The sequence below is a fragment of the Ranitomeya variabilis genome, chromosome 4 (assembly GCF_051348905.1).
Source record: "Ranitomeya variabilis isolate aRanVar5 chromosome 4, aRanVar5.hap1, whole genome shotgun sequence".
Classification (NCBI taxonomy): domain Eukaryota; kingdom Metazoa; phylum Chordata; class Amphibia; order Anura; family Dendrobatidae; genus Ranitomeya; species Ranitomeya variabilis.
The window spans coordinates 685,957,661-685,982,505 of record NC_135235.1 but is presented as its reverse complement, the minus strand read 5'-3'; the positions used below and the strand labels follow the sequence as shown (position 1 = coordinate 685,982,505).

The window sequence follows — 24,845 nt, the reverse complement described above, 5'->3', positions numbered from 1 at the left end:
AACCCAAGCAACGAGTACACTCGCTCATCACTGGTGCTCTGTTCTCATTCATCCTCATGGGCCTAACTGACAGGTCAGTGACCTGTCTCCTAGTTTAAATACTGCATATAATAGTGTTGGCTTTGCGCCGCAACCATCTTGCTGGAGCCAATTGGTTTATTTTTGCTGCAACAAAATGGCGCCAACGGCGGCACATGTGCAGTAGCATCTATGGGCAAGCGCTGCTTTCAATCTGTGCAAGCACTGACCACCAGGAGGTGGGACTTGTGCAGATTAAGATCATTGCTTTAAGATAGATGCTACTGTACCGAAAAGAAAAAAACTTGCTCCATCAAGATAGCGAAGCTTGCGCATTATCATCTACTAGTAAGTAATAGATGCTACTGCGCTGGATGTAAAAACAATTTTTCCAAAAAGACAACACTATTATATGCAGTTAAGCACATAAGGATGAATTTGAGAACAGAGCACCAAATAAAGACTCGCTTAACAGGCCGCCCGCATAAGCATATCATTAACTGCAAATACAGATTAACCCCTTAGTGACCACCAATACGTCTTTTGACTGACCTCACAGATCAGACAATAGCATCCACCGAAGGGTGATGATTCAGCAGCCCTCAGCTATACACTATAGCTGACACCATGCTGCATCAGTCTTGATTGGTATTGGCACCAACCATGGTTTTTTAACCTTTTAGATGTTGCTGTCAATAGTGACTATGGCATCTAGATGGTTAACAGTGTCGGGGCTTCCTCTTTAACCCTATCGGCATCCTGAGATCATGATTGTGTGATCCTAATGTTTTTCAAGCGGCCTGTTCAAAAGTTAGCAACATTTAGGTGGCAAAAATAAAATGTTTCCTTCTTGTCATGCCACTCTATATTAATTCACGAAAAGAAGTCGATGGCAGTTTTGAATACGAATATGGGTGCAGTTTTTAAATTGGTATCACTTTTGGGGATTTTGCGACATATAGGTCCGCCAAAGTAACTTCAAATCTGAATAGGTCCCTAAAAAGCAAAGTGTTGTAAATTTCCTTGAAAAAATTTAAAATATGATGGTACAATTTTAAACCTTCTAACATCTTTACAAAATGAAAGAATATTTTAAAATCGGTGCTGGTGTAAAGCAAACATAAGGGACATTTTATTTAATGACTATTTTATGTGGTATAACTATATGTATTATAGGTTTCAAAGGTTGAAAATTGCTAATTTTTTTAATTTTTTAACAAATTTCTGATGTGTTTATAAATAAATACAAAAAATATAAAAATAAATTTACCAATAACATAAAAGTACACATAAATGTGTCACAAAAAAACAATCTCAAAATAACTGAGTTCTGTTAAAGCATTCCAGAGTTATTTCCACATAAATTGTCACTGTTCAGATTTTAAAAATTTGGCCTGGTCACTAAGGGGTTAAACAACAACCACAAGACAGATTTCATCAACCGATGTATCATTTTAATAAGTGTAATGACACCAACCTGACAATGCCTGTAGTTTAATTAGCAAAATCCTGATGACAGGTTCCCTTTAAGGTTGTTGATCATTACAATGAAGTTTGGCCAGAAAGACTGGACCTGGTCTTGTAGGGACCATATGAGCACATTCAGCAGCACAGAAGGGAGAGAAGGTAGATTCATCCAATTAGATATCAGGGATCTAAGAAGCCAACACCATCATTACCCCACACTTTCTCTTACAGGCCCATCATAATACTTTTCTGGAAGTGATTTTCTAACTTGTCAGCACATTCTACGTATGCTGTCATTTGGCTTTGAGGTTTACAGATCTGGGCAGGTAATGTCTTCAGATTTAGGTAGGTGGATCTTCAAGGTTGCTATTTCTATAGAAGCACATTCAATGCCCAAAGTCATTTGAACAGTTTTTGGTTAAGGAGAATATTGTGTTCTAGAGGCAAAATGGTGATCAACACGATTGTGATACGGCCGCACTACACGACCAATAAAGCAGCCACAGCCGGTGACCGAGATCTGTGACTTCTTAGCATTTAGTGGTTATTACTGACCTGGGTAGTCATATGTAGGAATCGTCTGTTTACACCGCTCATCACCCCTCACATATGTCTCTGTAGTATTTATATGGGTCAGATCTTCACCCTGAAACAAATATTATAAAAATCACCGACAGACACATTTATGATCAGCTCTAATCCTGCTATCTCTGAACAACTCTCTGAATCTGTTGGCCCTCACTGATACCTGGATTAAGGATTCTGACACTGTCTCCCCTGCTGCCATTTCCCATGGTGGCCTACAATTCTCCCATTCTCCGAGACCCACAAACAGACATGGTGGTGGAGTCGGCATACTCCTGTTGCCGCAATGCACCTTCCAGGTCATCCCCCCAGTTCCATCACACTCATTCCCTTGTTTTGAGGTCCACACCATCAGGCTCTTTCGTCCCCTCTCCCTCAGAGTAGCGGTCATATACCGGCCCCCAGGCTTGCCCACCCAGTTCCTTGACCACTTCTCAGCCTGGCTGCCGCACTTCATGTCCTCAGAACTCCCAACCCTTATCCTGGGAGACTTCAATATTCCTATACACAACCCCACTTCCACATCTGCATCCCAGCTTCTATCACTAACCACTTCTCTCGGCCTCTCACAGCTCTCAGCCTCTGAAACACACAAAGACGGTAACACCCTTGACCTGGTCTTCACCTGGCTCTGCTCAGTCTCCTACCTGGATAACTCACCGCTTCCCCTCTCTGACCACAACATTCTCTCCTTCGTGCTCACAGTCCCTCGCCCACCCCAGTACACTCCTACCTACCACACATTCAGAAATCTACACACCATTAACTCTCATACACTTTCAGTCTCCTTTCACTCATCATTGTCCCCTATCTCCTCTTTTTCCTGTCCTGATCTGGCTGTACACCATTACAATGACACTCTTAGAAGCACCGTGGACCAAGTAGTGCCTCTCACCCTCAGAACCTCCAAGCAGAGAGTAAAACAGCCCTGGCTTACATCGCAAACCCGATTTCTCCAGCGATGCTCTAGGTGTGCTGAACACTTATGGAGGAAAAATTGCACATCAGAAGACTTCATCCACTTCAAATTTATGTTAAGAACCTATAATTCTGCCCTTCACCTCGCCAAACAGACCTACTTCACCACCCTGATCTCCTCACTATCCAACAACCCCAAGAAACTTTTTGACACCTTTCACTCCCTCCTCAGACCAAAAGCACAAGCCCCTATCACATACATTTGTGCTGATGACCTGGCCTCCCACTTTCTGGAGAAAATAGATAATATACGTCAGGAAATCCGCTCCCAGCCACTAAGTGCTGTGACTCCCCTCCCTCCCTGTATTTCCCTTGGCTCACTCTCCACATTCGATCCCATCACAGAAGAAGAAGTCTCCAAGCTCCTCTCTTCTTCTCGTCCAACTACATGCACTACTGACCCCATTCCCTCTCATCTCCTCCATCGTCACAACCAAGGCCGGACTGGGACTAAATTTCAGCCCTGGCATTTGAAGTTACACAGGCCCACTTGTCACATGGTGACTGCATAATATATTTGTACACTTGTAGGCAGGGCCGGTTTTAGGCAAAGTGGGGCCCTACGCCTAGGCAAAGTTTAAAATGGAGCCCCAAATGCTAACATGTTGCACATCACACAAAAGCATTTTGGTTGTATTTACATGCGCTGAGTTCAGGCCGCTAAATGAGTTTGATCGACAATACTGAAGTTGTTCAACGCTTGTTTCCCGGCCTCTTTCCACCGTCTGAGAAAGAATGATGGGACAGAACCATCACTAATAGATCATTAACAGATCACCATACAGTATCTTGTTATCAGGAGCACATCTACAGTTTACGCTGGCAATGTGCTGCTGAGAACAATGATTTTTGTTCCGGCAAAAACAATCTGAATATGCAGCATTTTACTTGTTTAGTAAAATACACCCCATAGTCCTCCATATATTATAATGTTCACCACAGTCCTCCATATAGTATAATACACTCCCTATAGTCCTCCATATATTAAAATACACTGCTCAGTCCTCCACAGAGCATAATACACTCCTCATAGTGCTCCATACAGTATAATGCACCGCCATAGTCATCCATGTAGTACAATTCACTTCCCATAGTATAATGCACCCCATAGTTCTTCATATAGTATAACGTATTCCCCATAGTCCTCGATACAGTATAATGCAGCCCACATACAGTATAATGCAGCCACCACCCTACAGAGTATAATGCAGCCACCCCAGAGTATAATGTAACCCCCCATAAAATATAATGCAGCCCCCCATAGAGTATGATGCAATCACCCCTCATAGAATATAAATATAATACAGCCCCCCCATAGAATATAATGTAGTCCTGAATAAAATAGAATACAGCCCACCTCCCCATAGAATATAATGCAGCCCCATCAGATTATGATGCAGTCAACCCTCATAAAATCTAATACAGCCCCCCATAGAATATAATACAGCCCATCTCCCCATAATATATAATGTAACCCCCCATAGAATATAATGCAGCTCTTCATAGTATATAAGACAGCCTCCCCCATAGAATATAATATACCCCCCCATAGTATATAACACAGCCTCCCCCATAGAATATAATATACCCCCACAATAGTATATATAGCACAGCCTGCATAGTATATAGCATAATATAGCACAGCCCGTGTAGAGGTATACAGCACAGCCCACACAGTGGTATATACAGCACAGCCCACACAGTGGTATATACAGCACAGCCCACATCTCATCCCTCCCCCACCAACCCCCCCCCCCCCCCCCCCCGATAATGGCCCCACAGTCCAGTAAAAAAACAAACAAACAAAAAAGAACAACACTCTCCTCACCTTTCCTCCTGCCCGCGCTGCTCCCTGCTCGTGCCCCTGATATGACGTCATTGCGCACCCACAGTGTCAGAGGCAGAGTGGGGAATGATGGGAGAGGGAGTGTCAGCAGATGCTCTCTCATCCATCATTGCATTGAACTATACCGGCATCATAGTTGAATGCGGCGGTGGCGGGAGGGGGAGGGGGAGGAACAGTGCAGCGGCCCACTACTGGCACCGGCCCTTCTGGCATTTGCCAGAAGTGCCCGATGGCCAGTCCGGCCCTGGTCACAACTCACCTAACTATAGTCTTTAATCTCTCCCTCTCCTCAGGCATTTTCCTGTCCTCCTTCAAACACTCTATCATTACTCCATTACTAAAGAAACACTCTCTCCATCCATCCTACACAAATAACTACAGAGCAGTCTCCAACCTCCCCTTCATCTCTAAACTCTTGGAGCGCCTGGTCTACTCCCGCTGTAGGCTACTTTCACACTAGCGTCGTGCACTGCACGTTGCTATGCGTCGTTTTGTAGAAAAAACGCATCCTGCAAAAGTGCTTGCAGGATGCGTTTTTTCTCCATAGACTAGCATTAGCGACGCAGTGCGACGCATTGCCACACGTCGCAACCATCGTGCGACGGTTGCGTCGTGTTGCGTTGGACCGTTGCCACCAAAAACGTTGCATGTAACGTTTTTTGGTGCGTCGTGTCCAGCATTTCCGACCGGCTGGAACTCCGCCCCCTCCTCCCCGCACCTCACAATGGCGCAGCGGATGCGTTGAAAAACAGCATCCGCTGCCCCCGTTGTTGGGCGCATTCACTGCTAGCATCGGTACGTCGCAATGATGCAATTCGTCGTGCGTCGTACGACGCTAGTGTGAAAGTAGCCTTACCTGTTACCTCTCCACTCACTCCCTCCTAGATCCTTCACAGTCCGGCTTCTGCCCCCTACTCTCGACAGAAACTGCACTCATCAAAGTGGCCAATGACCTTCTGACCGCAAAGTGTAACGGTGACGACTCTCTGCTCATTCTTCTCGACCTCTCTGCAGCTTTTGACACTGTTGACCACCCTCTCCTTCTCTCTAGGCTCCAGTCACTAGGCATTAAGGACACTGCTCTGTCATGGTTCTCTTCCTATCTTTCTGACCGCTCCTTCAGTGTTCTGTTCTCTGGCTCCACTTCGTCTCCTCTTCCTCTCACTGTCGGGGTACCTCAGGTCTCAGTCCTTGGCCCCCTTCTCTTGTCTCTCTACACGGCCCCAATTGGACAGACCATCAGCAGATTTGGATTTCAGTACCATCTTTATGCCGATGACACACAACTATATACGTCATCCCCTGACCTTACTCCCGCTATATTACAGAACACCAGTGACTGTCTGTCCCCAGTCTCCGGCATCATGTTCGCCCTCTATCTGAAACTCAACCTCTCCAAAACTGAACTTCTTCTGCTCCCACTGTCTACTAACCTCCCTAAACCTGACATTTCCCGCTCCGTGGGTGGAACCATAACAATACCACGGCAGCAGGCGTGCTGTCTGGGTGTTACGTTTGACTCCGATCTCTCCTTCACATCCCTTGTACAATCTCTTGCCTGCTTGTTCCATTTACACCTAAAGAACATCTCTAGAATCCGCCCTTTTCTCACTATGGAAACAACACAAACCCTCACTGTCGCCCTGATCTACTCCCACCTGGACTACTGTAACACTCTATTAATTGGCCTCCCCGTTACTCGACTTTCCCCTCTTCAGTCTATACTCTACCTGGCTAATCGGTATTCAGATGCAGCTGCTCTTCGCCAGTCTTTACACTGGCTACCCCATTCATCATAGAATCCAATTGAAAGTACTTGATCTCACTCACAAAGCTCTTCACAGTGCGGCACCCCCTTACATCTTCTCCCTTATTTCTGTCTATCGGCCTAGCCGACCGCTGCGCTCTGCAAAAGTCTTTCGACTAACCTCTGCACTAATCTGTACCTCCCACTCCTGTCTCCAAGACTTCTCCAGCGCTACACCAATCCTCTGGAATGCTCTACCCCAAGAAATTAGGACCATTCACAATTTGCATAGTTTAAGGCGCGCCCCTCAAAACATATTTCTTCAGAGCGGCCTATCACGTTCCCTAATAAAAGGCATTTTAGGTTTGTGTGTGTGTGTAGCCCATTCACTACTTCCATCTACCCCCATCCCCTGAAGATGGCTGGGCTATCATTGTAAATACACACCTGTACTTTGTGTCTCCCCCACCTCATTGTAGATTGTAAGCTCTCATGAGCAGGGTCGTCTTATTTTGCTTTAATTATTGTATTGTTAACGTTGCTACTTATGACTGTTGGGTTTGAAACTGTTAAACTGTAAAATGCTGCGGAATATATTGGCGCTATATAAAGATTATTATTATCTCCACTATTCTCATTACACAAGTATAACACATATAATACTGGTGGATAAAACAAGACCTTCACAGCCATCTACACATCATAGGAGAGATCTCATGACATCTTCTCTCCACCTACCTGATGATCCTGAGGAACATTGGAATCTTCCTGTTTACAGTCCTGTGGAAGAAGAGGACAGGGACATCTATCTGGTGTTGTCCTCATACTGGATAGATCTGGAGGAAACACATACAGGGACTGAATTCATTCTGTACACACAGATAATTATAGGCCGTGTGTATTTAGTCCTGTCTATTACCTGGTGATGTGAGGAGCTGGGGAACCTCCATGATGACGTCCTTGTACAGGTCTTTGTGTCCTTCTATATACTCCCACTCCTCCATGGAGAAATAGACGGCGACATCCTGACACCTTATAGGAACCTGACACATACAATGATACCGTCATCCCCCCGATCCCTTCATAGTGTTACTATATAATGTCCCAGCATTCCCAGCAGTGTCACCTCTCCAGTCAGCAGCTCAATCATCTTGTAGATGAGTTCTAGGATCTTCTGGTCATTGCTGTCCTCATGTGTCAGGGGGTGAGGTGGAGGCTCCATGATTGGGCTCTGGGGTCTCCCCCATCCCTCAGACACAGGGTCCTGACAGCGCTCACTAGAGGTTTTCTTCACTACTGTGTAATCCTGGTTATGGAGAGACACAGTAATAAATCTCACTACAGACATTCCCAGAGTCCTCACCTCTCCAGTTCTGTCCATCTGTTATTCTCATAGATAAGAATGATGTAATGTGACGTCATCAGAATCTCTTACCTTTCCAGTAAGCCGGAAGAGGATCTCTAGGGTGAGGTGTAATATCCTCTCCACCATCTTGTCTCTGTCCATATTCATCTTTGATGGGAAAATCAGGAAAATTCTCTTATATAGAAGATCTTCACTGATAGGATCCGATATTGTAGAGACCTGAATGAGCCGATGAGCCGATGTAACATCATACGAATCCTGTGTAATAATACAATTACTGGAGATAATAAGGGAAACATATGAGGAGATTTATTATTTTACAGTATTTTGTTTTGTTTTTTTACATCTATATTTATAAAGCAGAACATCTGTGTATGGTAGACCGTGGAATATAAAACCACATTTTTCACTCGGTTTCAGTAAATTTTGTACGTCCCGTCTTTAACACCAGACTAAAAATACTGTGAACATTAAAACTCAAAATTTCCCCCCTTCACGAGATTTGGCCCCCGGAAGACTCCATAGAAATAAAGGAGAAAATGGATGTCTGTGTGTTGAATGCAAAATGAGAGTTGTTGTCCAAAAGATTTAGAGGGACAGCACCCAAAGAGTTTCTTTTAAAGGGGCAGCAACCATATAGTCGCTAAGGTGGGGCAAACTGATAAGACGTTCTAAATTCGGTAATTATAGCATCGGTTGTTGCAGAAATAACTGGGGCCTCATTAATGAAAATTGCCTCACAGTAAGATCGTTCTGGTTACCTATAGCAACCAGGGTGCAGTTTTCAGCATTAAGCTACTGAGATAAAGTGAAAGCTGAGCTCTGATTGGTTGATATGGACAACTACAACAGTTTGACTGAGGCAGTCACATATTTATTGCTTTATATATAGGTTCACTTATTAGATCTCTGATAAGTGTGAGATGATTACTGGTTTTTAAAATGCTGCCCAAAAAATGACCAACTATTGGGCAATTTAATCCAAAGGCTAAGAAATTAAACCTTCTCAAACAGCTGAGACAAGTGAACAATGTGAGCTCTGGCTTGAAAGGAAATGGGTGAGACAGGCTGAATCAAAGGCAGCGGAAACCTCTGAACAAAAAGGATGAAAGTCGTCAAAATGACGTAGGCAGGCTGACTTGAGTTTGGAAGCGTTTCGCTACGACCAAATTCAGGACTATAGGTCACATCTTAAAGTCATAATATGCAAAATGGACGTAATATGGGAACATTGTCAAGCAAAAAAGTTTAACTTTAAATCTCCTGGTGTGTGGTGGTCAATGGTAAAGTCAATTTGCCACCTTTAAGTCTACCTTCCAAACCACTTTTTTCATACATATTGGGAACAACACATGAGTCTAAGCATTTACTGTTAAGTATTAGGAGACACAATTCATCTTTCCAGATGACATCCTCTGGTACAACAGCTGGACTTAAGGAAGCAGGATTTATGCCGACTTTTAAAGTCCAGAGACAAATATATTACAAAATGGGTTCAATGCTTCCTGTAGCAAATCAGGACCCAACATTTTTACAAATTTACTGTTTGGGAGATGAACAGATACAAGCTGATCGGCATTGTGAATTTATACCTGAGACAGAAAGACATTGTTTTTAATCTGCAAAGATTTTTCCATCAACACAATCAGTTAGTAAACCTTTATAATACAGCCTTAGGCCAGGTTCACACTGCGTTAATAGCAGCCCGCTCAACACATGCGTTAACGGCCTGCAGTTAATGCAAGTGCTGGTATGTCAGCGCGCTAGCAGTGACGGACCCGGAAATGCTGCAGCCCGCGTCCCAGGGTCGGTCAATCAATGACGGCACATCGCTAGCACACGCCCATTGTGGGCATGCGCTAGCGATGCGTCCGACATAGGAATTAATAGCGGCGTTAACGGACTGCGTTACACCGTTATGCCGCTGTGTAACGTAGTCCGTCTAACGGACACCTGCAACGCAGTGTGAACCTGGCCTTAGAAAGAATGCCAAGTGCGAAATATCAGGCTGTAATAAGAGGAGACAAGACACCGGTTGGTGGCACAAAAGGAGATTTACTTCCCCCAGTGTTAATGAAGTAGCTATTGTAATGGTTGGACGGGACTTTCTAAGCCGAGATATAATTATTCAGCGACGGAGAGAACATGTTCAGCGTATTACAGAAACACATAGATCATATGATGCTCTGCAATATCCGATAATATTGTGGAATGGCCATTAACTAACGCATTATCAAGAAACGTGTGCACTGCCCTTACACTTATGGTGCTCAGGTAGGTTCCAACACCATGACAATATATAATGAAACCTGGCACTCAACTTTTTTAACTGGCAATATATTTATTATCAGCAACAAAAACGTTTCGGTCCCGGACTGGACCTTCATCAGTTACTGAAAGTGCAAATCAAACAATATACAAAAATTGAAATAATATACAGAAATGAAAAAGGTAAACAAACAAATTGAAATAAACAAAGTATATACAAAGCTGGATATCCAGTATATATAGGATATGGCAAAATAGCTATTAAGGTAGTACAAAAAACATTCAGAACCGTCTGAATATTATTTAAATTTTTGTATATTGTTTGATTTGCACTTTCAGTAACTGATGAAGGTCCAGTCCGGGACCGAAACGTTTTTGTTGCTGATAATAAATATATTTCCAGTTAAAAAAGTTGAGTGCCAGGTTTCATTATATATTGTCATGGTGTTGGAACCTACCTGAGCACCATAAGTGTAAGGGCAGTGCACACGTTTCTTGATTAAGCTATATCTCCTCTACGTGTTTGCACGCCATAGATGGCTACGTCCTCAGATACGTTTTCTTATAACACGGAAGAATCTTCCAATATTTTAGCACAATCGACTTTCTCATGTGACTTTCTAAAAAGTCCACCGCACGAGACACGTGGTCGAGATCTAGAAAAGGCACTCCGGCACCAGGTCAGCATTGAGCTCCATTGCGCTACCCTGAGTATCTAAGGGTTAAGCGCATTACCAGGGGGCTGAGGGTTGCACTACGTCCCACACTATTTCATGATAACTCCGACTATTGTTCTAAGTATATACAAATTCTAAACAAATGTTCCTTTGACCTGATGACCCTTACGGTGGAGTTCCTACACAAGAAGATTGAGGCCAACGCAGCAGAGATCAAAAACATCGAAGCACAGCTGACTTCAGCAGGTACATCCGAGGAGCTCAGCGCACTCAAAGCACAGATCCAGGTCCGAATTGAACAACACAAGAGAGACACAGAAAATCATAAAAGAAGCAAGTTCTCCAGAGACACCATCGATTACGAACAGAACCAAATCTATCGATGGCACGACAACTCCTCTACAAGACGTCCACCCCCACGGAATCCAAGATCTTCAACAGACTTCTCGACCTCGGGATCCGATGCAGAACGGGACGCACCTTCTTCCAGCCAGGTTCCTTTTTTAGGACAAAAGCGCCGGTTCCCACAAAGAAAACGAGGCGGGGGCGGCAGCAGAAACGACAACACGGACAGGATGCGGGTGACGTGCTCCATGGTATGGAATCATTGGTGATTAACATTTCTTCTAGGTCCTTGGGCATCGCTGAACTGAATGTGTTACAAAAAGGTCACTCTTTCTGCCCCTCATATAAATGTCAGACCTTCCAATTAGAAATGGATTTGCAACGTTTTTTTTCGCCTTCTTAGACTGAAGGCATACTTTTCTACCACACTACCTTCCCCCCCTGACGAAGGTTTATCTAATAACCCTCTATCCATCTCCGAGTTAGGATTAAGGTACAAAAGCAATTTCCGTCCACCACAGGGGTCACATGCGGTTGAAACTTTTATTAATTTTGTATATAAATCTTTTCTTGATATACGTGATGACATCGAGAAAGGGAGACTATTTTTCCCTCCCAATCTGTCCACTGTTGAAACACAGGCCCTCAGATCCCTCCGGGAGGATAGTAACTTGGTAATTAAGGCAGCTGACAAAGGGGGCGCCTTGGTGGTCATGGATAAATCCATGTACTTGTCAGAAGTCGCACGTCAGTTACAGGATGAGTCGATATATACTAAACTTAGTAGGAATCCCACGGGTGATATTCAAATCAAGATACAGGCCACATTACAAAAATATTCCGCATTGGGGATTCTTGACTCTAAAACCGTTGAATTCTTGACCAAAAGAAATCCGGTTATACCGGTTTTCTACATTCTACCCAAGATACACAAAAATTTACAGAATCCCCCGGGTAGACCGATAGTGGCATCCACCGAATCCATTTTGTCCCCTCTATCAATGTTTCTAGAGAAGGTCCTTACGCCCATTATTCGGAACACCCCATCCTTTCTTCTGGACACAGGTCGTGTGCATGGCATTATGAAGTCTGAAGACTACCAACAAATTTTGCAGCATAATATGGGGCCCAGTGTGAGAAAGCTAGGTCTCCCTCAGAGGTCATGTGTCTTCCAGCAGGACAATGACCCAAAACACACTTCAAAAAGCACTAGAAAATGGTTTGAGAGACAGCACTGGAGACTTCTAAGGTGGCCAGCAATGAGTCCAGACCTGAATCCCATAGAACACCTGTGGAGAGATCTAAAAATGGCAGTTTGGAGAAGGCACCCTTCAAATATCAGGGACCTGGAGCAGTCTGCCAAAGAAGAATGGTCTAAAATTCCAGCAGAGCATTGTAAGAAACTCATTGATGGTTACCGGAAGCGGTTGGTCGCAGTTATTTTGGCTAAAGGTTGTGCAACCAAGTATTAGGCTGAGGGTGCCAATACTTCTGTCTGGCCCATTTTTGAAGTTTTGTGTGAAATGATCAATGTTTTGCTTTTTGTTTCATTCTCTTTTGTGTTTTTTCATTTAAGACACATTAAATGAAGATAATAATACCAAAGAATTTGTGATTGCAATCATTTTCAGGAAGAAACTGAGTATTATCTGACAGAATTTCAAGGGTGTGAATACTTTTGGCCATGACTGTATAAGCCATCCACTACCCTAGGTAGCATTGTGCCAATATTGGACGGTTCTGAATGTTTTTTGTACTACCTTAATAGCTATTTTGCCATATCCTATATATACTGGATGTCCAGCTTTGTATATACTTTGTTTATTTCAATTTGTTTGTTTACCTTTTTCATTTCTGTATATTATTTCAATTTTTGTATATTGTTTGATTTGCACTTTCAGTAACTGATGAAGGTCCAGTCCGGGACCGAAACGTTTTTGTTGCTGATAATAAATATATTTCCAGTTAAAAAAGTTGAGTGCCAGGTTTCATTATATATAATCTAACAGACTGATCCCAACACTGCGAGGCCGACCAATAAACCAACCAATAAAATATCAGCTATGGACTTCTACACCTACCAAATAATGACCAGACAACAATGGAGGCAACTTTCTCATCAATGTATAGTAGATCTGTATGCCAAGGTGGAGAGCGTCTTCTGTGCATACAGCTGAACCAACAAACACTTACAGGGAGGCCATGCCCAAAGCGTGGTCTGATGGAGGATGGTCCACACTGGGACCTGACATTGCAGGAGGTGTCCATCACTCGCTTTCCTCCTCATCTTCTAACCTGCTCCCTATAATACCTACAGCCTGTGCACCTTCCAATCCCCGGACTCTGTGGGACAAATACACGGAATATCCTAGAGGAGATATTCATAGAGAGCACAGGAGAGGTCATCCGGACTTAGCCATAAATGTCACTGCCGACAGATCCACCACAGTCCTCCTGACTCTAGAAGAAAGGAGCCAATGTGTCAGTAGTGACCCTCTAATAGCATCAGGTCACCGGCACCAGCTCCACCAGCCTGTGTGTTATGGGAGAGATATTCTGGGAGGGAAAAGCCAGGATTTGGGGAAGATGAGAGGATTTGTCCCAGTAAATAAGTCTCTTCTGGTTGATGACCACAGATCGGGGGATTTGGCAATTATGGCTCAGATTCCAGGTGGGAATAGGAGACGGTTCTCCTTGATGCCCAGGAGGTTCCGGTAAAACATTCTTCATTAATTTGCTGCTCTCAGAAATTCCCTCCATCAATAAGGCTACGTTCACATTTGCGGTCAGCGCCGCAGCGGCGCCGCATGCGTCATGCGCCCCTATATTTAACATGGGGGCGCATGGACATGCGTTGTGCTGCATTTTGCGCCGCATGGCCGCAAGCGTTGGACGCAAGAAACGCTTCAAGTTGCATTTTTTTTGCGTCCAACTTTCGGCCAAAAAGGACGCATGCGGCGCAAAACGCAGCGTTTTAGCGTGCGTTTTGCCGCGTTTTTGTTTGCGTTGTGCGCTGCGGCGCAAATGTGAACGTAGCCTAACATTGCTCCGGCCGCTGCATCGTCTGGGGTTGTGGCCGCTCTCTTAGATGGAGGCGCACGGCTCAGTCAGCACTAGGATTACCCCTGAATCTAGCGCTCTTGGAATCTCCCGTCTGTAATATCACTAAGGTCTATGGAAGATCTGGGGGGATCCAATCACTTAATGGGGGGAATTGTTCTACGTTTTTCAACCTTACCTGTTCTTAAAGGAGCAGCACCAGCAGAGGAGCGGAATACTTCTCACCAGTCACCACAGCAGAGTCCTGCATACACTGAGGCCCCTGATCATGTGACCTCTGACTCCTCCCCTCCTGTGACCTCATCACAGGTCCTGTGTGCACAGAAAAGTCATATATGTGGAGTGCGGCTCTGCAGGTGGAGGTAGGTGCTGGAGATTCCCCATTACTGGTTGCTGGTGTCGGGGACATTAACCCCTTCAGCACTGAGGCTCTTTGGGGGTCTCTGTGTGGTGTGAACAGTGATGTAACACAGAGGTGTAGCTAGGGTTTTGGTTCAGGGGGCGAAACTTCTGAGTGGGCCCCTAACCCGGTAACCATGATTACAGCTGGGTGACGCCCCTAATACTGGAGGAGAACCTCAGCAGATGACCGCGCTGCTACTGAAGATAATCTCTATATAAAGACCAACATACACTCACCGGCCACTTTATTAGGTACACCATGCTAGTAACGGGTTGGACCCCCTTTTGCCTTCAGAACTGCCTCAATTCTTCGTGGCATAGATTCAACAAGGTGCTGGAAGCATTCCTCAGAGATTTTGGTCCATATTGACATGATGGCATCACACAGTTGCCGCAGATTTGTCGGCTGCACATCCCAAAGATGCTCCATACAAGGCAGGATGGATCCATGCTTTCATGTTGTTTACGCCAAATTCTGACCCTACCATCCGAATGTCGCAGCAGAAATCGAGACTCATCAGACCAAGCAACGTTTTTCCAATCTTCTACTGTCCAATTTCGATGAGCTTGTACAAATTGTAGCCTCAGTTTCCTGTTCTTAGCTGAAAGGAGTGGTACCCGGTGTGGTCTTCTGCTGCTGTAGCCCATCTGCCTCAAAGTTCGACGCACTGTGCGTTCAGAGATGCTCTTAGGCCTACCTTGGTTGTAACGGGTGGCGATTTGAGTCACTGTTGCCTTTCTATCAGCTCGAACCAGTCTGCCCATTCTCCTCTGACCTCTGGCATCAACAAGGCATTTCCGCCCACAGAACTGCCGCTCACTGGATTTTTTTTCTTTTTCGGACCATTCTCTGTAAACCCTAGAGATGGTTGTGCGTGAAAATCCCAGTAGATCAGCAGTTTCTGAAATACTCAGACCAGCCCTTCTGGCACCAACAACCATGCCACGTTCAAAGGCACTCAAATCACCTTTCTTCCCCATACTGATGCTCGGTTTGAACTGCAGGAGATTGTCTTGACCATGTCTACATGCCTAAATGCACTGAGTTGCCGCCATGTGATTGGCTGATTAGAAATTAAGTGTTAACAAGAAGTTGGACAGGTGTACCTAATAAAGTGGCCGGTGAGTGTAGATATTACCGCCATATGGTCAGTGGTAGATACCAGCCCTACAGAACATATAACAGATCACTGCACAGTTACAGATGGTGACTTACCGCTGACGTTCTTTCATTTTCCCCATCCTTTCTATCTGGCCCAGACCGACATGACAACTTCTTCCAGCCAGGACTCGTCTGCAGAGAATACAACAAAGACACATTTCAATTCTCATATTCCAGCCCTATCACCATCTATTCCCAACCTGCACAAACTCCTCATCCTGTCGATACCCCAATACTGAGCCGCTGCTGCCGTATGTGTCCCTATTACTACACCTGATACCCCAATACTGAGCCGCTGCTGCCGTATGTGTCCCTATTACTGCCCCTGATACCCCAATACTGAGCCGCTGCTGCCGTATGTGTCCCTATTACTGCCCCTGATACCCCAATACTGAGCCGCTGCTGCCGTATGTGTCCCTATTACTGCCCCTGATACCCCAATACTGAGCCGCTGCTGCCGTATGTGTCCCTATTACTGCCCCTGATACCACAATACTGAGCCGCTGCTGCCGTATGTGTTCCTATTACTGCCCCTGATACCCCAATACTGAGCCGCTGCTGCCGTATGTGTTCCTATTACTGCCCCTGATACCCCAATACTGAGCCGCTGCTGCCGTATGTGTCCCTATTACTGCACCTGATACCCCAATACTGAGCCGCTGCTGCCGTATGTGTCCCTATTACTGCCCCTGATACCCCAATACTGAGCCGCTACTGCCGTATGTGTCCCTATTACTGCACCTGATACCCCAATACTGAGCCGCTGCTGCCGTATGTGTCCCTATTACTGCACCTGATACCCCAATACTGAGCCGCTGCTGCCGTATGTGTCCCTATTACTGCACCTGATACCCCAATACTGAGCCGCTGCTGCCGTATGTGTCCCTATTACTGCCCCTGATACCCCAATACTGAGCTGCTGCTGCCATATGTGACCCTATTACTACACCTGATACCCCAATAATGAGCCGTTGCTGCCGTATGTGTCCCTATTACTCCACCTCATACCCCAATACTGAGCCGCTGCTGCCATATGTGACCCTATTACTGCCCCTGATACCCCAACACTGAGCCACTGCTGCCGTATGTGTCCCTATTACTGCACCTGATACCCCAATACTGAGCCGCTGCTGCCGTATGTGTCCCTATTACTGCACCTGATACCCCAATACTGAGCCGCTGCTGCCGTATGTGCCCCTATTACTGCCCCTGATACCACAATACTGAGCCGCTGCTGCCATATGTGTCCCTATTACTGCACCTGATACCCCAATACTGAGCCGCTGCTGCTGTATGTGTCCCTGTTACTGCCCCTGATACCCCAATACTGAGCCGCTGCTGCCGTGTGTCCCTGTTACTGCCCCTGATACCCCAATACTGAGCCGCTGCTGCCGTATGTGTCCCCATTACTACACCTGATACCCCAATACTGAGCCGCTACTGCCGTATGTGTCCCTATTACTGCCCCTGATACCCCAATACTGAGCCGCTGCTGCCGTATGTGACCCTATTACTGCCGCTGATACCCCAATACTGAGCTGCTGCTGCCATATGTCCCTATTTCTGCACCTGATACCCCAATACTGAGCCGCTGCTGCCGTATGTGTCCCTATTACTGCCCCTGATACCCCAATACTGAGCTGCTGCAGCCGTATGTGACCCTATTACTACACCTGATACCCCAATAATGAGCCATTGCTGCCGTATGTGTCCCTATTACTCCACCTCATACCCCAATACTGAGCCGCTGCTGCGATATGTGTCCCTATTACTGCACCTGATGCCCCAATACTGAGCTGCTGCTGCCATATGTGTCCCTATTACTCCACCTGATACCCCAATACTGAGCCGCTGCTGCCGTATGTGTCCCTATTACTGCACCTGATACCCCAATACTGAGCCGCTGCTGCCGTATGTGTCCCTATTACTGCACCTGATACCCCAATACTGAGCCGCTGCTGTCGTATGTCCCTATTACTGCACCTGCTGTGTGGTTCTCTGTGATCTCTAAATTCTAAAGCACCCCTCTAGAATACAGCAATGCCAGGTGCAAGTGCCCTAGAAAACACTACCCACATTTTGCCCCTAGAAAGTATTAATGCCCCCTATGTGCCCCTTTGACAGTCACAGTAACCTGAGTTCCCCTATAACAGTAAGTGCCCACTTTACATTTTATAATGTCCCAAGTCTCCCCCCTGTACAGCTCCCCTATACACAGTATGATGCTCTCTTATACACAGTACTAGATGGCCCGATTCTAACACCTCAGGTATTCTAGAATATGTATGTAGTTTATTTATGAAGTTTTCAGAATAATGCAATTTATACACAGGATTCAGCCGGCCGCGACCTATTAGCAAAGCATTATTCAAATTCCGCCCAATTCGCGGGCGGACTGCGCCTGTCGCTGATTGTTCACGGCCGGGCGTGACCAATCAGTGAAGCCAGGGCCGGCTCCAGGTTTTTGAGGGCCCCGGGCGAAAGAAGTCTCAGTGGGCCCCCCTCTTTATCACATACCACGATTCATAATGCACAGATACAGCAGAGAAATATAGCACAGCCAAGTAGCGTATAACACAGTCCACGTAGTATATAACACAGTCCATGTAGTATATAATACAGCCCACGTAGTATATAGCACAGCCACGTAGTATATTGCCCAGCCACGTAGTATATTGCCCAGTTACGTAGTATATTGCCCAGCCACGTAGGATATGACACAGCCCATGTAGTATATAACAGCCCACGTAGTATATAACAGCCCACGTAGTATATAACAGCCCACGTAGTATATAACACAGCCACGTAGTATATAGCACAGCCACGTAGTATATTGCCCAGCCACGTAGTATATAGCACAGCCCATGTAGTATATTGCCCAGCCACGTAGTATATAGCACAGACATGTAGTATATAGCACAGACATGTAGTATATTGCCCAGCCACGTAGTATATTGCCCAGCCACGTAATATATTGCACAGCCACGTAGTATATTGCACAGCCACGTAATCTATTGCACAGCCACGTAGTATATAGCACAGAGACGTAGTATATAACACTGCCCATGCAGTATATAACACAGGCAACGTAGTATATAGCAATGTGGGCACCATATCCCTGTTAAAAAAAGAATTAAAATAAAAAATAGCTATATACTTACCCTCCGTTGGCCCCCGGATCCAGCCGTGGCCGCTACGTCATCATCCCGCGAGACCGAGACCACAATGCATGGACCGGTCACCGGAGCGTCGTGAGGAGCGGGAAAGGTCTCGGCTGTATCCGGGGGCCGACGGAATGTATAATGATTTTTTATTTTTTTAATTATTTTTAACATTAGATCTCTTTACTATTGATGCTTCATAGGCAGCATCAATAGTAAAAAGTTGGTCACACAGGGTTAATAGCAGCGTTAACGGAGTGCGTTACACCGCGGTCCGTTAACGCTGCCATTAACCCTGAGTGAGCGCTGACTGGAGGGGAGTATGGAGCGGGCACTGACGGCAGGGGAGTAGGGAGCGGCCATTTCGCCGCCGGACTGTGCCCGTCGCTGATTGGTCGTTGCCGTTTTGCCGCGAACAATCAGCGACTTGGGATTTCCGTTACATACAAACAGAAAGACAGACAGACAGAAAGACGGAAGTGACCCTTAGACAATTATATAGTAGATAATGCCCCCTCACTCTGTATATATACTGACCCCTTAGTATTCCCTAAATGGTTTGATAGCTCCAACAGTGTAATCTCCACACTGTATAATGGCAACGTAGATGGCCTCCATATAGTATAATGCACCAGACAATCCTCAATATAGTATAATGCACTCCTCATAGGCCTCCATATGGTATAATGCACTCTCCATAGGCAGACTTTATAGTATAATGCAGCCCCCATTAGGCAGACTCTATATAGTATAACACACTCTCCATAGGCAGATTCCATATAGTATAATACACTCCCCATAGGCAGACTCTATGGTATAATGCAGCCCTTGAAGGGAACCTGTCACCAGTTTTGGCCTATATAAGTTACGACCATCACCTTTCAGGGCTGATATACAGCATTCTATAATGCTGTATATCTGCCCCCAACCCGACCTCTAAGAGAAGAAAAAGACCTTTTATTTTAATCATCTGCAGGGCAGTCCAGTCTGAGGGATGTTGCAAGTCAAAGAGCCGCGGCATCTGCGCTCTGCAGTACTTTGCTCTGCCCTCAACAGGGCAGATAAGTACGCCTGCGCAGGAGTGCGATGCCGGGGAGCCTGTGTGGATGATGCAATGAGGCATCATCCACATGAAGCAAGCAGGAGGAGGGTGATAATAAGAAGATGGGAGGCGCTGGACCAAGATGAGCATCACCCCTCGGACCAGACCGCCCCGCAGGTGAGTATAATAAAAGTTATTTTTCTTCTCTTACACGTCAGGTTGGGTGCAGATATACAGTATTATAGAATGCTGTAGATAATCCCTGAAAGGTGATGGCCGTATCTCTTAACGGCCAAACCTGGTGACAGGTTCCCTTTAATATAATGAACCCCCATAGGCAGCCTCTATAGTATAAAGCATCCCCTAATATAATGCACCCCCATAGGCCGCCTCTATAGTATATTGCAGCCCCAAATATAATGCACCCCCATAGGCAGCTTCTATAGCATATTGCAGCCCCAAATATAATGCACCCCATAGGCAGCCTATATAGCATAATTCAGCCCGTAATATAATGCACCCCCATAGGCAGTATCTATAGCGTAATGCAGCCTTTAATATAAAGCACCCTCCATAGACAGCCTCTATAGCATAATTCAGCCCCTAATATAATGCACCCCCATAGGTAGACTTTATAGGATAATGCAGCCCATAATATAATATACCCGCATAGGCAACCTCTATAGTATAATGCAGCCCTTAATATAATGCAACCCGATAAGCAGCCTCTATTGCATTATTCAGCTCCTAATATAATGCACCCATAGGCAGCCTCTATAGCATAATTTAGCCCCTAATATAATGCACCCCATAGGCAGCCTCTATAGTATAATTCAGCCCCTAAAATAATGCAACCCCATATGCAGCCTCTATAATATAATTCAGCCCCTAATATAGTTCACCCCCACAGGCAGGCTCTATAGCATAATTCAGCCCTTAATATAATGCAACACCATTGGCAGCCTCTATAGCATAATTCAGCCCCCAATATAATGCACCCCCATAGGCAGCCTCTATAGTATAATGCAGCCCTTAATCTAATACACCCACATAGGCAGCCTCTATAGTATAATTCAGCCCCTAATATAATGCACCCCCACAGGCAGGCTCTATAGCATAATTCAGCCCCTAATATAATGCACCCCCATAGGCAGCCTCTATAGCATAATTCAGCCCCCAATATAATGCACCCCCATAGGCAGCCTCTATAGTATAATGCAGCCCTTAATATAATTCACCCCCATAGGCAGCCTCTATAGCATAATTCAGCCTCTAATATAACGCACCCGCATAGGTAGCTTCTATAGTATAATGCAGCCCTTAATCTAATACACCCACATAGGCAGCCTCTATAGTATAATGCAGCCCTTTATATAATGCGCTCCCATAGGCAGCCTCTATAGATTAATTCAGCCCCTAATATAATGCACCCCCACAGGCAGGCTCTATAGCATAATTCAGCCCCTAATATAATGCACCCCCATAGGCAGCCTCTATAGCATAATTCAGCCCCCAATATAATGCACCCCCATAGGCAGCCTCTATAGTATAATGCAGCCTCATAGGCAGCCTCTATAGCATAATGCGGCCATTAATGTAATGTACCCCCATAGGCAGTCTCTATAGCATAAAGCAGCACCTAAAATAAATCACCCCCATAGGCAGCCTCTATAGTATAATTCAGCCCCTAATATAATGCACCCCCATAGGCAGCCTCTAGCATAATTCAGCCCCTAATGTAAGGCACCCCATAGGCAGCCTCTATAGTATAATTCAGCCTCTAATATAATCTGTTGTCACAGGGTATCATGGTGAAGATAAGGACATCCCTTTTGTCCTTATAATTGACCACCATTATCTTGTCGCTTCATTGGGCTCGACTTTCGCCTTTTCTCTGCTTTTGCCCAATTAGTGGCTTAGGCAGGCTTCTCTGATTTTTTCACATGGCGCCGCAGGCAAGATTACCTCTGCAGCAGGGATGCTGGTGTGAAAGTTATCAATGTAGAGGTGACAACCCTTATCCAGCAGTGGGGGCAGCAATTCCCACACCATTTTCACACTTACCCCCAGGACAGGGTGGCATTCAGGGGGGTAATGTTGTGAATTTGGTTTTGGGCTCCCCCGGTGGTCACTGGTGGTACTGGACTTGTCTTCACTTTCTCTGTTCACCTGTTTCCTCCAGGATATGGGAGTTTCCTATTTAACCTTGCTGCTCAGTCATTGCCTTGCCGGTCATCAATGTAACCAGAGCTTTCTGTTGCATGTTCCTGCTCCTAGTCTTCTGATCAGCTAAGTTGGACTTTTGTCCTGAGTATTATTTTGCATTTTTGTTCCAGTTCACAGTTATGGTATATTGCTGTCGCTGGAAGCTCTTGTGAGCTGAAATTACCACTCCAGTCTCATGAGTTGAGACTTGAGTTTAAAGTAATTTCAGGATGGTTTTGTAAATAGGGTTTTCAGCTGACCGTGAAGTTCCCTTTCTTATTTTCCTACTATCTAGTAAGTGGACCTCGCTTTGCTGAACCTGCCTTCATACTACGTATGTCTTTTCCCTCTGAACTCACCGTCAATACATGTGGGGGGCTTCTGTCACCTTTTTGGGGAATTTCCACTTGAGGTAAGCCAGGCCTGTTTTTCCTCTGCCAGGGTTAGTTAGTCCTCCGGCTGGCGCTGGGCGTCTAGGGATTACGTAGGCACGCTACCCGGCCACTGTTAGTTGTGCGGTAGGTTTAGCTCACGGTCAGCTCTAGCTTCCATCATCCAAGAGCTAGTCCTGATTTATGCGTTTCTGTAGTTCTCTTGTCATTGAGAACCATGACAGTATGACCGGCCATGTGTTAAAACTATTGGCAGAAGAAAGGAGTGAAAAGAAGTCTGCAAATTTTTTTTTTTTTTTTTTTCTGAGCTTGCTCAATAGTTGGCTCTTTAGCATTTCTGCTTAAATTGCAACTTTTGTCTCTCTCTCCTTCTAATCCTTGAATGACTCCGATCTCACCTGGTTAAAATGCATCCTCAGAGTTTAGCTACAGGTTTGAATAATCTTACTATGAAGGTTCAAAATTTACAGGATTTTGTTATTCATGCTCCTGTATCTGAACCTAGAATTCCTTTACCAGAATTTTTCTCCGGGGATAGATCTCGTTTTCAGAATTTCAAAAATAATTGTAAGTTGTTTCTGTCTTTGAGATCTCGCTCCGCTGGAGACCCCGCACAGCAGGTCAGGATTGTAATTTCCTTACTGCGGAGTGACCCTCAGGATTGGGCATTTGCATTGGCACCAGGGGATCCTGCGTTGCTCAATGTGGATGCGTTTTTTCTGGCTTTGGGGTTGCTTTATGAGGAACCTAGTTCAGAGATTCAGGCTGAAAAAGCCTTGATGGCCCTGTCTCAAGGGCAAGAGGAAGCTGAAACATACTGCCAAAAATTTCGCAAATGGTCTGTGCTTACTCAGTGGAATGAGTGTGCCTTGGCGGCGAATTTCAGAGAGGGTCTCTCTGATGCCATTAAAGATGTTATGGTGGGGTTCCCTGTGCCTACAGGTCTGAATGAGTCCATGACAATGGCTATCCAGATTGATCGGCGTTTGCGGGAGCGCAAACCTGTGCACCATTTGGCGGTGTCTCCTGAGAAGGCGCCAGAGAATATGCAATGTGATAGAATTCTGTCCAGAAGCGAACGGCAGAATTTTAGGCGAAAAAATGGGTTGTGCTTCTATTGTGGTGATTCAACTCATGTTATATCAGCATGCTCTAAACGTACAAGAAAAGTTGATAAGTCTATTTCAATTGGCACTTTGCAGTCTAAGTTTATTTTATCTGTGACCTTGATTTGTTCTTTGTCGTCAATTACCGCGGACGCCTATGTCGACTCTGGCGCCGCTTTGAGTCTTATGGATTGGTCCTTTGCCAGGCGCTGTGGGTTTAATTTAGAGCCTCTGGAAGTTCCTATACCTCTGAAGGGTATTGACTCTACGCCATTGGCTAGTAATAAACCACAATACTGGACACAAGTGACTATGCGTATGAATCCGGACCATCAGGAGACGATTCGCTTTCTTGTGTTGTACAATCTACATGATGTTCTGGTACTTGGATTGCCATGGCTGCAGGCCCATAATCCAGTCCTTGACTGGAAAGCAATGTCTGTGTTAAGCTGGGGATGTCAGGGGGCTCATGGGGACGTACCTTTGGTTTCCATTTCGTCATCTATTCCCTCTGAGATTCCGGAATTTTTATCTGATTATCGTGATGTTTTTGAGGAGCCTAGGCTTGGTTCACTACCTCCTCACAGAGATTGCGATTGTACCATAGATCTGATTCCGGGCAGTAAATTTCCAAAGGGTCGTTTATTTAATCTATCTGTGCCTGAACATGCTGCTATGCGAGAATATATTAAGGAGTCCCTGGAAAAGGGACATATTCGTCCATCTTCCTCTCCCTTAGGAGCCGGTTTTTTCTTTGTATCTAAGAAAGATGGCTCTTTGAGGCCGTGTATTGATTATCGACTCTTGAATAAAATCACAGTCAAATATCAGTATCCTCTACCACTGCTGACTGATCTGTTTGCTCGAATAAAGGGGGCTAAGTGGTTCTCTAAGATTGATCTCCGTGGGGCGTATAATTTGGTGCGAATTAAGCAGGGGGATGAGTGGAAAACCGCATTTAATATGCCCGAGGGCCACTTTGAGTATCTAGTAATGCCTTTTGGTCTTTCAAATGCCC

At 45.3% G+C, this 24,845-nt stretch overlaps 2 protein-coding genes across 3 annotated transcripts in view; one reads left to right on the top strand and one right to left on the bottom strand.

The window, feature by feature from the left end:
* Positions 1-14,664, bottom strand: part of LOC143767615 (uncharacterized) — a 30,414-nt gene extending 15,750 nt beyond the window's left edge. Inside the window, exons 1-6 of one of the 2 annotated variants that reach the window (XM_077256053.1) lie at positions 14,536-14,664; positions 8,077-8,226; positions 7,768-7,947; positions 7,561-7,684; positions 7,380-7,477; positions 2,041-2,131 (exon numbers count right to left, since the gene is read on the bottom strand). In XM_077256053.1, coding sequence (XP_077112168.1) covers positions 2,041-2,131; positions 7,380-7,477; positions 7,561-7,684; positions 7,768-7,947; positions 8,077-8,154 — 571 coding nt within the window. In that variant the 5' untranslated portion in view covers positions 8,155-8,226; positions 14,536-14,664. Of the gene's footprint in view, positions 1-2,040; positions 2,132-7,379; positions 7,478-7,560; positions 7,685-7,767; positions 7,948-8,076; positions 8,266-14,535 lie in introns of both variants that reach the window. The other variant, XM_077256052.1, reaches the window with a different exon arrangement.
* Positions 14,665-14,686: 22 nt separating this feature from the next.
* Positions 14,687-24,845, top strand: part of LOC143767606 (uncharacterized) — a 31,180-nt gene continuing 21,021 nt past the window's right edge. The window contains exon 1 of the mRNA XM_077256035.1: positions 14,687-14,719. Coding sequence (XP_077112150.1) covers positions 14,693-14,719 — 27 coding nt within the window. The 5' untranslated portion in view covers positions 14,687-14,692. The remainder of the gene's footprint in view (positions 14,720-24,845) is intronic.